This window comes from Poecilia reticulata, linkage group LG6, assembly GCF_000633615.1.
Source record: "Poecilia reticulata strain Guanapo linkage group LG6, Guppy_female_1.0+MT, whole genome shotgun sequence".
Taxonomy (NCBI): Eukaryota; Metazoa; Chordata; class Actinopteri; order Cyprinodontiformes; family Poeciliidae; genus Poecilia; species Poecilia reticulata.
Genome location: NC_024336.1, coordinates 10,219,414 through 10,238,003, shown reverse-complemented (window position 1 = coordinate 10,238,003; position 18,590 = coordinate 10,219,414). Strand labels below are relative to the sequence as shown.

Here is an 18,590-nt window from a genome sequence, read left to right as displayed (position 1 = left end):
TTGTCTCTACTCAAGCCTCAAAGTAAAATATCCTTAACGTATTTATTGTCAAAAATAAATTAAGTTCCTATCCTTAAAACCATAAAAAACCCACAAAGTCCACCCTTCCTGTTCTGACTGCAGCTGTGCTGAAACGTTGCTTCTTAGGGAATTCGTTTAAAGACAATTCAATCAGATTGAAATCCCAACTTACGTTTTAAAGGCTTTAAGACATTTTAAGGTCTTCATTTTAGATACATGAATTTAAGACTTTTTAAGGATGCGTGGACACCTTGGATTAGTACAGGCTGTTTTGGTCTAGAAGGCACATATTCATCATACATTTACAATTTTTTTTTTTTTTTTATTAACTTATGCACTTATAATATTTACATGACCAATAAATTAAAGTTAACTTAACTGAAAGGTACAAATAAACAGAGTTACAAAATAATAAATGTTGATAGAAATATTTTAGATTCATAGTGATCATTTGCAAGCCAACCATCTGTAGGTGCATCCTAAAAACAAACTTTGGTATATTCCTAAAATAGCAACCGAAAGGAAAATCTTGATTGTTTATCTAGCTGGGTTGGTTAACTTAAATACTAAAACATGATGAGATGCTCATGAATCAGAGCAAAACCTAATGAGAAGCAACAAGAGGTTTTTCTGTGTTCATCAAATTCTACTTTTTTTCCCCCTTAGTGTATTTGTTTATGCACATGCACATTTGGTTGTTGACGTCAGCTGCTTGAGTCCTTGTGTTTGCTCTCTGTCCTTACCTCAGACACTACCTCATGAGACATGAGTCTCTGAATGGCAGCCAGACACAGCTGGGTGATCTTTGGCTCTTTGGTGCCGCAGCCCATCAGAAAAGGTTGCACCACCTCTGAGCTGTTCTCCTTCAGTGCTGCAGCAAAACACCAGAGATCAGCAATGTCACGTTATAGCAGAAGGGTACTGCTGTGTGATTTACTCTAGTAAAAAGCATCAAAATGTAAATATCAAAATACAAACATAGATTAATAAAAAGGACTAAGAACACAAACTTTTGAAGCACCCATTTTGAAAGAGGAAACGCTTGTGGAAATCGGATGGTAACGAGAAATTTTTTTTAGCTTCATTTGTAATTTAGCTGTTCAGGAACTCAGAAATCCTTTCTTATTTCAGATCACCATGACAGCAACACTCATCAATGAGGAAGCGAGTACTGAGTGAAGACTCCAAGTTACCCAATTTCAGATTTGGTGAAGAAGCTATTTAACAGTAAACTGAATTTGTTGAGACTCTGTGGTTTATTCAGGCTGCGAGAAAGTGAGAGAGAGCAAGACTTTAAGCAGGTAACAGGACGGCAGAACAGAGAATAGAAAAACAGATTTTCTAAAAGATTCTCTCTCTTAAATACCAGAACAGTAACTGTGTTTCAAATCCAAAAACTCACACAGACTCTGTAACAAGCACTTGTTGCACAGTGTACAGTTACAGAGGGGCTGCTTTGTTCACTCAGAAAATGTCAGCTATGCTTCGCTACTGGAAATCAGAAGAAGCTGGATTTGTCGAGGAATGTACCAAAACAATTTTCTACTCATGAGGAGGGTGGGCGTGGATCTGCGAGGAAGAGGAGTTGTCTCGCAATTAGGTGACACCGTGACCCCAAACCCCTCTGGTCTGCAGAAATAATGTGTGGATATTACTTCAGTGCACTTTGAGGGGGTTGTAAATGTAGAAAAGCACAATGCAGTTCATTTACTGGACATGAAAATGCTGCAAATCAGAGCAGTTTGGCAGCTAAGAAGACTTGAATGAAGGCCACAAAAGATCAGTGATAGAGCAGGGTTTCTGCAAGTTACACCAACTCAAACTTTTTAAAATTATGATGAATGAGATTTAAGACTTATTTGTACAGAAATGTACAAACTTTGGTCAGTCAACTGGCGATAAATTTCCATTTACCTATGATAGACCCAAATAAAGCTAGGTTGCTAACTAGCAAGGGCATGTGAGCAGTGAGTTACCGGTAGCCTCGCGTCACTAGCCAACGGTTAGTTAGCTAGTCTGGGTATGCTAGCAGTTAGTGGTAGCCTCAACTGTCTCAAGTCCCAAAATACGATGATGATGTCCAAGTGCAACTCAAAGTTTTGACTGGAAAAAAAGTCCCAAGAGAAAAAAACAACACAAGAGTAAATAGTCCTGTCAAGACAAAACTTAAAACCTGTGATTAACATAATACATGCCAACTTCTTTATAAAATTAATTTAAGACATTTTAAGGCCTTAATTTCAGTTGCAAGCATTTGAGATTTTTAAGGATGTAGAGTATGATCACCAAAATGAAAGACATCATTTTAAATACCAACTCCCTTCAGCAAGGACTCAGACTCAGTGTCTGTGTGTTTCCCTGAGGCGGCTATCATGCTAAAAACAAAAAGGGATTGCGAATCTTTAACAAAGCCTCTTTGCTTGTATTCTCTGAGTCACTGAGGAAGACAGTTAGCTCTTCTCAGTATCAGAGATGTTTAAAAAATGAACTTACTCTAGAAAGTAAGCAGTTTAAAAAAATTTCTCAATGTTGGCATGTTGCCTGTTCATTCAGGTTGCTACTTTCAAACCGGCACCAAGACGACAGCAGCTGACGTACCTGACGGTACCACAGCTATGGCGATCATATTTAATCCTTATGAAGGGATCACTTCTGTCTGTCAGGAAAACATGCAAGATTAGGAGACGTTTCCAAATCTCACAATTGAGGTAAGGGTCTATTACGGTTAACGTACACAGAGATAGATGACAACTAGTAATGCTAACATTGTCAATCAGACTAATCAAGCTAAAACACTAAAAAGAAGTTTAACATGTCAACTGTTGAGAATAAATACATTCTGTGTTTTTCTTCCATCTCTTTTAGCTAGTTGCTAAGCTAAACCTACAGGAAATGTAAATGAGAGCTCTGCTTAGAAGAAATGACACTCTAGGGAACGCCCTCTTTGGGGCATAGCTTAGACAAAGGCTAACAAAAGAAGTTACCAACTGTTGCTCTTCGCCATTTGTGCATGTTAGCTCTGAAAGGTAGCAAGTCAGAATGGACCAGGTGTATTTTGGTATAAATAAATGGAATTTATGAATTCAACTCACTGACTCTTCTTTAGCCTCATACATAAAGAACTCAGCATGGAGAATGGATGATTCTCCTCACAACTTTAACAATTTTGCCTTCGTTTGACAACAAAAGTGAGTTTCTGTTCAAGTGCAAAGATGTAAAAATTCCCTTCTGTTTTTGTTTTGTTCTCCTGAATATTTAATTTAGCACAGCTGGAATTTCTGTTSAGTTGTCACATAAAACAGTAAATATCTTCTTGTAGGATGGTGCCCATTACCCTGATGTGTACCAAGAAAATCTGTTTCGTAAAAGAAAAAGGAATTCGATAGGGTATCATTATTCTTAGTTGGGTTTTAGATGCATCATTGCAGCAGACAGCACTGCACTCAACGTCAGTCTAAGAGGGCCATAAATCTGGACTACAACAACGTGACCTTTTAACCTTTGCTCTGGTGTGAGCTACTAATTGCAAATTAAGCCTCTCTTAAATTTATCTCCCAAGTGGTGTTTTTCAGGCTTTTGTTTACCTTTAATTCCTTTTGCAATTAAGTTTTTTCCTCAGTAACATCTATTTCATAAATTAAGTTTGCTACTGTTTAATATACTGATTAATTCTTATCATCAATAAAAATGGTTTTTGACATTAGAAAATGCAACATGTCGCCATCACCTTCCATGTAACACAGCTTACCTGCCAGTATGTCCGTTTTCCTGGCTGCGATGGTTTTAATCTTCACAATGCCAGACTCTGCAGCCTAGAGGAAAACAGAAAGTGAGATGTCAGAAAGTGTTGGTAAATACGCCCAGATGAGGCCGTGGCTTTAGTGAGATGTGCGACTGGGAACTGATTTCCCCTGTGGGATGTCTGTCAGCTACGAACGCAAAACAAGGGGATGTCGAGAAAGAGGACGGACGCAAGGCGACGGTAAAAATGAGAGTGCTGACAGCTTTCAAATAAGGATCTCCTTATCTTTATGCAACAGCCAAAATGCAAAGTTACCGACCAGTGTTTGTTTTTGTCCAACCTGCGTATCTTCTTTAGGTAGCAGCTTCAGCATTACTACTTCTTCTCGTCATTTTTAAGGTGTTCATCTTTCACCGTTACACGTTAAAGTGTTCCAGGGTTTCACTCAAATTTAAGACCTTTTTAATACCATTATGAATACAATTTAAGACCTATGTCATGACAGAAAAGTACAAAAGACAATGGTACATTTTATGCAGCAGTGTCAAGCATTTTTGGGTTGGCAACACAAGTGAGGCAGTGGCAAAGACAAAATCTTTGTCCAGCCAACTGGTGATAAGTTACGCTTACAGCAGCTTGGACTTTTAACCCAAACCGAGATGCAAAAAAGCTAGCTAGCTTGGGCTAGTTAGCAGCTAGTTAGCTGTAGCCTCAAACACATCAAGACACAGAACACAATGAAGATCTCTGTGATACGTGTTATTCACCTGTTATTAACGTATTTAAGGCCAACTTACATATTTTCCAACAAATTTAAGACGTTTTAAGGCTTTAATTTTAGATACATGAATTTAAGACATTTTAAGAATGTCCAGGTAACCTGCTGTTCACGTTTTGTCAGTTTGTCAACGAGGTTGCTGGACATAAGGACTTATAATTTTATTGGGATATTTTGTGGTACTATTGTGATAATAAAGATCGTGGGTAAAAAAGTTGCCTTATGTTTTAGGTTACTAATCACAGCTTTTATGGCACCACAAATAAGTATTACTCTTAAAAAACATTCCCATTTGAAATTGGCTTCTTTGTGACGCCCCTTACTAAACAAAAAAAGTAAACAGATGTGATCCAGACAAACACCATAACTGCAGTTAATTACATTTTTAATTTTCATAATATTTATTGAGGCTCCCATTGAACAAACAGCCGAGAAAATATAAAAAAATAACATCTGATCCTACAGTCAGTTTCGATTCTTTATTTACTATCAATAACTTATAAAAATAAATGAAAATTCTTATCGTGATAAGAAATGTTCACGATAAATGATAAACAGTACGATAAAAACCCACCGTTTCATGCAACACATTAGGATTTTTGTTTTAGACATTTTAAAAAATTGTTTATTATTTTCCTTCCACTTCACAGTTATGCACCACTTCTTGTTTGTCTATCCCATCATACAAAGTTCAAGAGGTATGAATACTTTTGAAAGTCAATTTAAATATATAATAGAAGAAAACAAATGTTGCTCAAAGTGAACGAAGGCACGTCAAAGTGGTTGAGAGTTACGCTGCACTTTGACTCAGAAATGACAACATGGCTGCTGTATCCCACCAACAACCTACCACTTAAACAACCGCAAGATCCAGTTATTGTGGAGAACAGCTACTCATAATCTGCCAAGCTGTGTTTGTCACCAAGCAATGCCTGATCAGCAGCTTGGGCTTTTAACCCAAACCGAGGCCGGGCCTGCTGAAAGTTAATCTCTGAAGAAATCCTGCACTCCTTCCTCACCAGCCTCCTCCTCCTCCTCCTCGTTAAGCTGTGTTGCAACGAGCTGTTAGTGTTAAGGCAAGTGCCTGAAGAGAAGAGAGGTCGAGTGCAGTCAAAGTTACAGCAGGTGGCCACACAAAATTATTCAGAGGGGCTGCATACTCTGCCGCACTCTGGAGACCCCTGGTTTGGACCGCAACGTCACATTTCTGAAAGAAGAAACTTTTAATGGTTGTAATGTGACATTGTTCTTTACCAAGTAGCTACAGTTTGGGTTTTACCAGCTGTAAGTTATGTTTATCAAAATTAGGAATAAGAAGAGTTGAAGTATCTTATTGTTTATGAGTTTCCTTAAGTAAATGAACTTTTAAATTTATCTTTTTTTTTTTTAGACGTTCCTGTACGAAAAAGCTTTGGTAAACTTTCTTTAAACATCTGAGTTCAATTTAGCAGCAGTGCTGCTTTCACAAATAAGAAAATAAATCTAACATCCTAACTGGAACCTCATGCTGCCGGCATATTCAAAATATTTTCTTTGTCAATTATCGGTGCCCATTTACATTTTCACAAAAACTCCAGTGAGTTCCTGAAACATTAAGATGGATGGACGACGCAGCGCAGCGTGGAAAACAAATCAGGAAGCAGCAATGCTTTCAGTTCTCCTAAGGAGCCTTTTTAGAAAGGAGACCCTTAAAGGGGAACTGACCCACATCTGCACACCAGATGCATCACAAAAAGCGGCGGTGGCGCGAGCCGAGGCCGTCCTCTGCAGCAATGTGTCCGCGCCGTCTGCACAGGTCAGCGCTTTTCACGAGCTGACTTAGCAGGCTGTGACAAATGTCAGGCCTTCAGAGTCGTACCGTCAAATCCCAAAACTGCTACAAGAGTTGCTTGAAATGCGTTGATAAACTCTTCAAGTGCTTGCAATGCATTTAGCTTAGTTATTTTATAGGTTCTTTAATTCTAAGGCAAAAGTTGTTTCACTTTCTGGTCCTGGGCATAATGCTAGAATAAAAAAAATAAAAAAAATCTGTTCTTTTAGGAAACTCCTGCACTGTGGTGCAACGTAATTGTGGCTGACAGATTGAGAAATCTGGAATAGATCTACTGATGACTCGAAGACGAAAAAATAAAAAATCTCAGCCTCACAAACAAAATCTGCTCCAGAAAAACATCTAAAATAGGCATCCTCAGGACTCCAGTCACATAAAGAAGTGAGATTTGTATTACTAAGCTGTACATGGTAACTTCATTTGATCATATAATCTAATTTATTTGCACTGAACACTGAGGCGAATAGGAAAAATATTAATTCTGACAACGCAGATAGCGCTCAGGGTTTTTAAACGTCATTAATTGGAATTTAACGTCACGATAAATCAAAGTTTCTTGTGATTAGTTAGTGGTTTTCAGAACTGTTGACTATGATGGGTTTTTATATGTTTTCACGGTGATTGAAAAACCCATAAACTTCTTCATGCTTTTTTAACACGTAATCCGTCAGGAGAGTATTTTTATATCTCATTAAAACAAGAAACTCTGGCTTTGCACGTCGTCAGAATGAGAAGATTTCTAGTTTTACCGAGAAGATTTCTCATGAGAAAGTGATTAAACTCGTACTACTGTAATGACAAAATGTCTTGTTTTAACAACTTTTGCACTTCGTTAGAACGAGACGCTGTTACTGGATTTATTTCTAAGTTCTGGCATCTAATCACTTCTGTACCAAAGTCACATCCAAAGCACATACAGAACGGCCCAGTCAAAGATCAGATATAAATTGAACAGAATCCGTGGCAGAGTTTATATATATATTTTCCCTCCTACTTCCCAATTACATTGCTTTGGGTGTAATATAAGCTTTAACTTTGTTGATAATCGGAAATTTAGTACTTTCAAGAACATGAGGAATGAAGTAAAGTTAAAGCTTTAAATGGCTCAGACAAACGACGCGGTACCATTTTTGGAAAATTGCAATTCATTTGCTACATACCCACCACAACCGTGTGGTGCTGAGACAGCTTCTCTGCTTGTTGCACAACACTTCAATTATTTGAAATGAATAATGTATGTGAGGACAGGTTTAAGAGAAAACCAAAGACGATCTCCGGATTGCTGGCTTTTACACGTGGGGGAAAGGAAGCTTGTAAGGACCAGAAAACGCCGAGGATTAAAAACAAGTCGATATCTGAGGCAGTAGCTTGATAACGACCTGAGGCAAGGCCACAGAGCCAACAGGAGATGTAAAATCAGACGCTTGTTTGTGGTCCGGCTTGACCGCAGGAGCAATCCCTATTAACATATCAATCTCTAATGTTCAGGCACTGAACACACAGCCGGAGAAATGCCTTCCCTATCTCATTTGAATGTTATCTTTCTCCAAGGTTAAGCGACCGGAGAAAAGGACAAACAGACGAACTGAGCCGATAGACAAACACTTTCCCGTCTGCCCTTCGCGGAACAACCTGTCTGATCACTGTCACGCAATTAATTGCATGCAGTTAAACTAAAATAACAGAGTAGGACGACGTCATTTGAATTCGATCAGTTCAGCAAGCGACTGATTATACTCCAGAGAAACAGCAGATCTGGTCTGCGCAGTCGGAAAATATTCAAATCGAAGCTAAAAATGGACAGAGGGCGCTTCCTTTCCCAATACTTTGCACACCAATAGAACATGTTTTGTGTATTATTGAACAATTATTTGTGGATTAGAAGCAAATAAAAGCCAACAGTAGGGTTATAAAGACTCTGAAGGTAGAAGTTTTTAAGGGTGCACTGACGCCAGTCCTGTTTAGTTCGCTTTAATCAAACTCTCGTTTGTTTGTCTAGAAAGTCCAGTTGGTTTGTGAAGGTCTGAATGCGCAATCAAACTCTCATGCGGACCAAAAAAGCAAACTCCAAAAAGAACCTAGGTACTGGTTCGATTGAACTTGGTCCGAAAGCATATGTGGATGCAAGCGGGCCTGAGATCGCTCCCAAAACAGGAAGCAGACTATAGCGCACAGTATTCTGGGTAAATTCAACCTAAACAAACATGAAAGGCTAATGCTAGAGGGAAAAAATTATTTGTGGTCTTTCACCAAAAACAAGAAAAAAAAAAATCTTACAACCGCTGAAATCTGCCGCAAACTAATTGTTGTTCACATTTAGTGAAAAAGGAAGCGTTTCCTTTAGTGTTTCTTGGTCTAGCGCCACCACAGGTGAGGAGGGAGAACAGGCAGCTCAGAGCATTTGGTTTGCAACACCGTTCAGTGTGAAATGAATCCCATCAGCTGAAAATGAAACAAATGTTTCAATTTTGGTCCCCAATCTAACCGAGCCTACGGTGCTTATGGTTCTTTATAGAGAAACATTTTGAGTTTGTTTGAGATGCCTAACAAGTCGGGTTATCTGCAAGTGTAGCTCTGCAGATAACATGATCAGAAAAGGTCCCTCTGCTTATGGGGAGAAAAAAAAGAGTTTATGATCCAGTAAGTTTGTAGAAAAGTGAATAAATTTGGTCCACTTCTACACTGCTGTATTAGTGGATAATAATAAACGCCTCCACATTCAGGAGAGACCATTAAGTTTGACAGAATGGTGCAGCTGACAGCTTCAGGCAACATCATTTTGTACAGCAACATGGAGATGGTTCGACTGAAAGAACAGCAGCTAAATTAACACCCATGTGGTGAAAGTGGAGGTGACTATGATTTTTTTTGTTGTTGCTAGTTTTACCTTGTTAACACATTACAGAGCTGAGAAGTGTACATAGGACTGAATCGCCTGAAGTCAAGGATCTCAAACTGCGGTACAAATACCAGGACGTTATCTGGGTTGCACAGTTATTTTGGCCCCAACTCTAAGATAAACACAAAGCTATTTCAAGATTAACTTCAATTCAGCTAAAGAGATAAATTATCCAAGGAAACTGATCTTTGCTTTAACCAAAAAAAAAAAACTGTTAAGAGCCACAGTAAGTACGTATGACAAGAGGCTCTGATGCAAAAGTGTCACAACTGCTGAAATGATAACATGCTGGATTTTAAAGTCTAATAAATTAAAATGAGCTCAATTATGTTTTCAATTTTGACAATTAACACTTTTTTAATGGCAATTTTGTTTACAAAGACTTCATAATCTATTTTCTTTATGGTTTCTGTTGTGTGTTTTTTAAATGTTCCCTTCTATTTATTGTTTTTGGTTGTGTTTATTTTGGACGTTTCAATCATCTTCCAGTTCTAGTGTGACGTGTTCTTTACAAAATTAAAGTTTGTTAGTCTTTGAGAGAGTGAACTTACATTATTTTACCTTTATCGATAAGTTACTTGAAATGCTCTCAAAACAGCAATATATTTATCACATATTTATCACAATAATTACAGGGACAATTTAACGTCCAGCAAAATTTATTGTGAGAAAGTTAGTCTGGGACGGTGTCAAGTTACCGACATCGCCACTCCAAAAATATGACTTTAAGAGGTTTACGGCCCTTTTTTTTTTTTTTTTTACTTTTTAATGGAGCACAATTAAACTACATTCCCTTTTTCTAATAACAAAATACAATCTGAAAAACTAAGACCTGTTGTATAGCTGTGTTAAAAAAGGTTGTCAGTTCGGTGGCACTTGGGAAAACTTACCGTTTACCAAGGTGGTAACTGTCATAAAAACTCCGGGTTACTACTGATGTAAAGCATTTATTCTAGTAGCTCCTGCTTCATGATTATTATTGTTAATCAATGTACTGTTTTCTCTCACTTGTGGTTATTACTCCACTCATCCGTACCACAGATATGGGCCGTTTCCTTCAACGATCGTTTTACTCAAAACATGTAATTTTAGTAAAGGCATAAATATATAATTTTGTTGTTTTATTTATATTTCTTCCTGAAAACACAGTTTTCCTTTATTTTTTTCCTTCAGCTCCTTTCTGCTCCATCCCAATGGACATCTCAGACTTTCCTAGCTGAGGTCAGATCCATGTGTGAATCATGACTCCTGTCTTCCTCTGATGTTTGTCCACAAAAATGCCACATCTACTCCAAAACGGCGAGGAAGACATTTTGAAAGCACCTAATGAGGCGACCCAACTCTAAGCTATTTGTCTGTGAATTAACTGGCTTTTTCTACAGCTACTGCAGATATTTTAAATGTTAAGGATGGATAAAAATGTTCTACAAATAAGAGCAGAGTTTTAATCTTTAAAAAAAACTATTGTTGACGTGTCTCGCCATCTAAACTGTTTCAAGGTGTTTTCCTTTTTTTTTTTTAAATCCGGAACTTGTTGCTGAAAAATAAAATTTTCGACAGAGGATCCAGACTTATAGGAAAATATTTTTGGCGACTCGCAAAAAAAAAAAAAAAAAACGTTTCCAGCTACATCTGATCTAAAATGAAGACTAAGCATTTCAGAAAAAGAAAATCAGAAGGCGAGTCAGAAACGGTGGCTGCAGTGGGATGCTCTCATTCCCTGGAACGCATGCAGTGAATGACTGAGTCACAAATTTTGCTCTTGACCTGAAGATCCTGAAGGAGAAAATCCATCCGACGGCTTGCGACCTTGAGCTTCAGCACGCTTGGGTTGCGCAGCAGAATCAGTCAAAAAAATTCAGGTTTTGTAAAGACCTAGTCAAACTCTGGATTTGAATTAAACTGAAGTGTTATGGCATGAGCTAAAGCAGACTATTCAAAATATGTCTAGATGAAGTCAATGTGTCAGAAAAGGTGACTACGGAAAACCCTGGAGGACAAAATACCAGTTTCCATCCAAATAAATAGAGTAAAGAGAAGCAGTGACCCGATCATCTTGGGTGAGTGATTCAAGGAAAACACAGTCACATTTTCAAATCATAGCTGAAGATTTTACAATTTAGGGACCTTGATAATTCAATTCAACTTTATTTACTCCAAAGGGAAATTAAAATCTGCCGTAACTCATATCTGAAAAATGATTATGGATGGTGATGCTGTGGGCAGTAAGGCACTTCAGGAGAAGTCAGTCATGCAGCAAATCTGAAGAGGCCTCTGACTGAAGACTGTTGCAGTATGGCACCATTATGACAACTCAATTTACAGCAGTGACAATGTCGGTAACATGTCCTGGATGACAACATCAGTTGTTGGTAAACTGCTAATCCACCTCATTAGCTTTTGCCACTCCTGTTTAAATTTCTTTCTGGCCGTATGGATCGGAAAATGGGCAGAGAGATGTGGGGAATATGATCTCTCCCCATTTTGATTGAGAGAAGACATGGTCTGAACTTACTGCTACGAAGTTGAAAAAACAACACCTTGTTCCTGCCATTACTGTCCAAAAGTAAGAGCGAAAATCCGTCCAGCTGCACGGCATCAAAAAAAGGGGGGGATAACTGTCCAAACATGCATCACCTCGACCAATAAAATATAAACCAAAGGCTACAAAGAGAACAAAACCAAACCCAACAGAACCACTTCGACATACTGCCATCATGACATGAATAATTCTAGAAAAAAAACCCCAATTAGGTTAAAGTAAAGAATAAATTGTTAAAATTTATACTCAATTTAATTGAATTCTTACACATTTAAGCCTTGTTTTCACTGAACTCTTGAAATACATTAATATTTTTTTCACAGGCTTAATGAATATTTTCATCACAAATACAGACATAAACGAGGAAGAAATACCATGTTTGGGCGAAAACAACAAAAGCTAACTTCAAAGTGYTCTAGTTGTGTGTCTGAGAGAGGAACTAGTTAATACCTTAGTGATAGTTTTTCATAGGAACAATTAGCAACTTTTACTTTTACTGCACTGAAGCGTGTGAGCAGCTGTCAGCGGCCACAGCAGGCACAACAAGGCCGGATGGTTGGTGAGGAGACGGGCACCGACAACAAACATTCATGAGAAAACCAAAAGCCACAATATTCCCATACGAGACAAAGTTTCCAACATTTAGCGCGGTGTAGCACTCGGCTACGAACCCAAACTAACCTCTTTGACAGGGGGGAATTTCTTCTTGCACTCCATGGAGAGAGACCGCAGGTCCGTCTGCATGTTCTCCAGCAATTTCTTCACCGCTTCGGGGCTGCTGGTCGACATCTTTGACGGCGTCTTTGACACAAATCCTCACGGGAACGGTTGACGTTTACGAGCGGCGTCGGAGCGCAGTCGCCCCCCACCCATTCACGGCAGGGATATAATCCGTAGCTGCTTTATTCGCCTCCCTTGTTGTAGAAACTAAAAACGCCGCGGTCCATTGACACAGGATCCCACTCCTCCGCTTCGAGCGCCCCGTGCGCAGGACAGCAGCGATGACACCCGCATACGCTCCCCCTCTGCAGAGCAGGCGGGCATTAGCCACGGGAAGAAGTCGTCCTCGCTACGACTTTTCCTCCGACGCACAGGCAAGCCGAAATATATTAACTAAATTTATCTGTCTGCCATCAACGGCCGTGCCAGCTCTGCTTTCCTTCCCACAATGCTTTGGTGGACAGTGACACGTCACTAGGACTTCCGTAAACAGTAATGAGCAAAGAAACATTACTGCAGCGACCCCTGCCGGACAAGTCCAAGGGGAAGAAATTCTTCTCGGTTTTGTGGTTTTGAGGTTTGAAAAACCAAAATGTAAAATAAGTAGGGAAATAATAATAAAAACATATTAATAAATTAATGGCTCCACCAAGTCACAGTTAAAATGCAAACAAACAAAATAAATAATTAAAAGAAATTGAGTTGCCAACGTTCTCTGTCAAAGTCAGTGGGCGGGTGAAACACGGTTCAAGGCAAGATGATTGGCCTGCATCTGAGTTGCTGTGCAGGTCAACCAATCATATTTTACCATCTATTTGACGACCTATCGTGATTGTTTGGCCAACGAAATGTGAAATAAATACCATCTGATATAAATAAAAGTGCTTTAAACAAATTACATATAAAGTTTTATTTTATTTTAATGTGTATTAAGTAAAAAAAAATTGTTAATTTAATTTTTTACTGTAAAAATGTAAAGTAAATATATGTTTATACTAAATAATTATGTTTAAATTGTTTAGTATATCTCGTGTAGTGATAGGATATACTATGCAGCCACATATATCAGTATGTAGTTAAAATGATTTCTGGGGTTGTGCCGTTTTGGTTCTACAATAGCAGGCAAGCATATTTATGATTTACTGTATATAGAAATTATAGTGTATTGATTGTCAGACAGAAAATCGGAGCACCTACATCTTCCAGAAAAATGTATCAAATTTATTGATGATTAATCAGTAGTAATATAAACTGTGGAACAAGAATAGTCAAAAACTTAACCTTGTTTATACCAATAAATCTTGCCAGACGCCTTCAAATATGTACACAGAGTGATATCTTTTCCGCTTACTTTCCATGCAGGTACTTTTACACAGCCTGTGACTCAGCAATAACTCTCAGCTGTTATCACAACATATTTATCCCCTCAAAAGGCAGTTCTTTTGTAAAGCAGGTCTTTAAATGACACAGTTTTAAAATGTGACAGTTCACATGCAAAGTGACAAGTGTTATAACATGCAGACATAAAGTTATGCTTCCAACAAGAAAATTCCAACTACAACAACAGATTGTTTTATTATCTTTATTTTTTATATATACCAAGACAGTTATATGAAATCAGGTAAGATAGAATTACACCCCACAAAACTGAAAGCACTGCTTTAAAATTAAGGAGATATTAATCAGTCATAAAAACATATTTCACAATAGAAAAGTTGTATAAATTGTTCTGTATAGTAATCGGTTACCGTACATTCATTCCCACACGTGAACGAACCAAGTCTGAGGTTTCTTGTGTGCACCAGAAAGAGAAGTCAAATAAGGCTTTTTTTTTTTTTTAAAGAAACATATCAACCAGCTTTCCCAGATCAACACTGTGTTTAAGAACCTTTGCATTTTAACGGCATAAAAAAACCTGTATATTAGATACAAGACAACCCCAGCTAAGTTAAAACTGTGTCAATATCAAAAGTAAAAGGAAACGATAAAAAAAGGACAAACAAAATAACCATGCAACTCTGCAAAAGTTCAGTAAAGCAGGTGAAAAATTAAATCGTAACCCCAAAGTGTTACAACGGGACACAAAAACAAAACAGCTTATCTGATTGGTCCTTTGAACTACATTCCTCATCTCAAGTTCTCTCAAGCAGCACTTATTAGCATACTTCGGTAAAAAAAAAGAAAAGAAAAAGAAAAAAAAAGTGTGCATTATTCAGAGTGTTGAAATAAAGGGTTCCTACACAGGTTTCCACTTTTTTCGGCTCAAATGTTTACATTTAGAACATTTTGGACATTGGAGTACAATACAATCATTTCAAAAACACCTGCACAGTAACCAGGTGTTTTTTTTTCCACAAAGCATAAAAAGAAAACTACAATATCGATGTTGGCTCCCAATTTTTTTGTTTTGACACTTTATAGGGCTGCTGTTTTTTTTTTTTTTGGTACAACTACTGAACGTAGATCAGTTTTACTTCAAACTCAACGCTTATTTGTGAATCAGGATTTTTTCCACTCCAATTCTTTAATGTTTGACATAAAAACCGACTTGAATGAGAAGATGAACGGACATAGACATGTCATTATTTAAGTAAAATTGTAAAAATAGAATTTATAAGACAACACGGATCTTGTAATTATTTTTGTAATATTTTCTTTCATCATATTTGAAATTCCTAATCAATAATCGGTGAATTTATTTAATTCACCGATTATTGATTGATCAGGTTGACAGCTAAAACAAATTTAATACTATTGAATAAGGAAATAAAATGAATACTTCAGCACATACACTTTTGAAATATAGAGAATACATTTTCAAATGCAGTTGTCTATTCCTGTAATCCAGAAACATTCAATTATCACTGAAATGTATTTATTTATTTTGTATTGTCCTGTATTGTTATTTATTTAAATGGTTACATACACAAATATTTGCTTAAGACTTACTGTGGCATTAAATGTGACACTTTTGGCCTTTAGTGAAGAAGCAGGGAAATGTCTGTTTGTTTTTTCCTTAGCAAGTCGGTGATGGGGAACATCTTGAATTTAAAATGTGGAAAATCACAGATAAAACATAAAGTGTATCATTCAAATATAAAACAGTGTAAAAATCATGTTGCTTATAGAAATTTCTATTCGTTTAATAGAAAAAGGTATGATAAGAAATGAAGTCTGGAAACTTAAACCAGATTTTCAGACAAAGAATTGTCTTTTCCCCATAATTCCAGACTTTTCAAACTTTTTCAAGATAGCGTACGAACTGTATCCAAAACATACGTATATGTTGCATTAATAATAATAATAATAATAATAATAATAATAATAATAATAAAAAATGCCATTAAAAAGTCAACAATATTATTCAAGTTAGCTTTTCATGAACGCTGCAGTTAAGTGTCGGGACACTTCTTGTGCTCCGTCTGCTGCAGGCCAGGCCGTTAAAAATTAACGAAAGTTACTGAAACGTTGCGTCAAACTAACTGAACATTACAGATGTCCATAACAGGTGAAAAGGCTTCCTTAGAAAGCAAATTTCTTTGCCACTGAGAACCTATAGTGGTCACATTTTCAAATGTACACATTACTCTGCCATGGGCAAATGAAATGTTGACACGCTCTCCCAAAGAGGATGGAGAATGTTTTGTTCAAGGCACCGGGGGACGAGGGAGGAAGATCCAGTAGCAAGAAGTGCAGTTACAGGTGCGGTGGCTCTGAAAGTCTTCACCTGAGGTAAGGGAAGAGAGAGAGAGAAAGTGGGAGAGAGAGAAAGAAAGAAACAGTCTCTAGCAGTGAGACTCCTTTTCATCTACAGGGAAGTAGCCGTCCCTGGTGGGAGGAGCTTTCTGCTGGGGTTTGTCGCCGTCTCCAGGTTGGACGCCCATCAGCCTCTCTTGTTGCTGCTTCGTCGTTGGTAAGTCAGTGGAAGGAGTGGTGAGAAGAATGAGGCGCTGTAAAGGGTGTAGCACAAATCCAATCAAAACACAATAAAAAAGAAATCAAGTAACTGTCTAGATAAAATTGGTCTGTTAAAGTTGTATTTTCTAGGAACATAGTCTGATTTATGACATAATCCAGTAACTATGTTACCTTCGGTTCTTGTAAAAAAAATGCTGTGACTCAAAATAATTTTTATTTCCCGATTTCACGCCTTGAAATTGGGCCTCTGTGTCTTTAACAACTCCTGCTCTTTCTGAAACTCTGCCTTTGGGAAGTCATCTCAACTTCACTCATTTATTAACTGTTTTAAAAATGTTTTTAACAGCGTTTCACTGAGCTCGCACAATGAGCTGAGCACATGCGCAGTTTCACCAGGTGTTTGCCAATTACTACTGGCTAGTCTGAAGGAGCTGAGTGGGAGGGAGGAGGACGAAGAGGAGGGAGGGTGCCCTGCGAGACAGACACTTAGTAGCTTGGAAACTGCAACTGTGAGGAGTAATTTCATTCTTGAAGGTGGAGTTAGGTCCTTCCAGGCGTTTTGCACAGCAGAATGGTTGCCATGGGAGATTGAAGGATTTCTTAAACAAGCATAAAAGAATAAAGGCAAAACTCCAGGTGTGTTTTTGAGGTGGGAATAACATTATGACATCACGCAGGGCTCAAAAGAGTCAATTTTACATGATCCTGCGCCTTTAATAAGCCAATATTTAATTTTATCATATCTAATCTCTATTTATCTATTTATCTCTTGAAATACATTGAAAATAGATAAATCACTACCAGCCTTTCCATTGCTTCTTAAAGCATGCCAATACTCTCAAAATATAATTTTCTGAAACAAAAAGAGCCTTTTGAGGTTCAAGTCACCTTCATACTTGTATGGAAGACAACAGCACCATCTTGAATATGATATATTTTATGCTTGATTTTAATAAAAATGCTATTTTGACAGGAATAGACACTTTGGTCACCAATATTTTGAAATTAATATTTAAAAACAAGACAAAGTACACCCTGGGCAGATACCAAGTCCATCACAAGGTATCACAGAGAGAAAATCAACTGGGGAACCTTCAGAGTTGGGATTCGAACCCAGGACCTTCTTAATGAAAGGAAACAAGCGTTCAAAACGCTAACACGCAAGTTACACAGCAAATCCTCTTAGTTTTTTTATTTGTTTTTTCCTGCACTCAACTCGGTACATCTAAAAACGAGATGAAACTTACTTCTTTAAGCGTTCCTGGAGTGAAGTAGAGTTTCCCTGCCGCAAAAAGAGGGATGCAGAGCATGGAGGACAGAGCCAGAACCCAGCCAATCCCGTCCCCCCATACTGGGTACACGTATTCATTGTTGTACTTCAGTGGTGAGTACTTGATCAAGGCAAAGGCAAAGGTTCCCTGTGAAGTGGAAACAAAAAGTCATGTTGGTTATTCTACTTGCAAGACTTTAATATGTGTATTACTTTCACACAATAACTGATATTTGTATTTCAACATAACTTTCTTTATTAAAACGGAGATGAAGAAAAAGCTGTTGGCTGCTTTGAGAATTAATAAACTGCAATTTTAATATCGTCCTGAAGGGGTCGCTGTTGTTTCAGCAGAATGCTGTAAAAAGACCACTGAAAATAAACATGAAACCTACAAAGCACGTTGCCGGGGTGAAGAAGAGCCAGCAGAACTTAATGATGGGGCCGGGACGGTACCCGATCATGTCCTCTATGTTGTCATAGTAACGATCAGCACCTGAGGGAAGACACAGTTTCACTTCCGTCAGCGCTTTGAAACGACTTATTTATGAAAAGAAAGATACCCCAAAGCTAAATACGTTGACTCACCATAAACCCAGGCAATGCAAACAGTCTCAAAAATAGCCACGAAAAGAAGGCACATCCCGCTGGCTGCGTAGTAGTCGAACAGCTGGAAGACGTACATGCCTCCCTGTAGGCACAAACAGGCAAGAATTCAACTAAATACAATCAGATATCTACATTTGCCTTGCATGGTTTATAGTTATTAGCTAGAATGAATTTCAGCTTGACATTTTTATTATTTTCTCTGATGTGTTACTTGCTTTTCCAGAACTTTCTTAAAGCTGCAGTGTTTAACTTTTATTAAA

The 18,590-nt window shown here is 37.9% G+C and overlaps 2 protein-coding genes across 7 annotated transcripts in view; both read right to left on the bottom strand.

Annotated features, from left to right (window-relative positions):
• The window catches only part of mon2 (MON2 homolog, regulator of endosome-to-Golgi trafficking), a 36,353-nt gene extending 23,751 nt beyond the window's left edge, over nt 1–12,602 (bottom strand). For all 4 annotated transcript variants that reach the window (XM_008411141.2, XM_008411143.2, XM_008411142.2 and 1 more), the window contains exons 1-3: nt 12,495–12,602; nt 3,770–3,833; nt 765–892 (exon numbers count right to left, since the gene is read on the bottom strand). In XM_008411141.2, the coding sequence (XP_008409363.1) occupies nt 765–892; nt 3,770–3,833; nt 12,495–12,602 (300 nt within the window). The remainder of the gene's footprint in view (nt 1–764; nt 893–3,769; nt 3,834–12,494) is intronic.
• Nucleotides 12,603–14,099: 1,497 nt separating this feature from the next.
• The window catches only part of LOC103465918 (sodium- and chloride-dependent GABA transporter 2-like), a 24,190-nt gene continuing 19,699 nt past the window's right edge, over nt 14,100–18,590 (bottom strand). For all 3 annotated transcript variants that reach the window (XM_008411138.2, XM_008411139.2, XM_008411140.2), the window contains 4 exons: nt 18,310–18,412; nt 18,117–18,217; nt 17,699–17,869; nt 14,100–16,483 (listed from right to left, as the gene is read on the bottom strand). In XM_008411138.2, the coding sequence (XP_008409360.1) occupies nt 16,319–16,483; nt 17,699–17,869; nt 18,117–18,217; nt 18,310–18,412 (540 nt within the window). In that variant the 3' untranslated portion in view covers nt 14,100–16,318. The remainder of the gene's footprint in view (nt 16,484–17,698; nt 17,870–18,116; nt 18,218–18,309; nt 18,413–18,590) is intronic.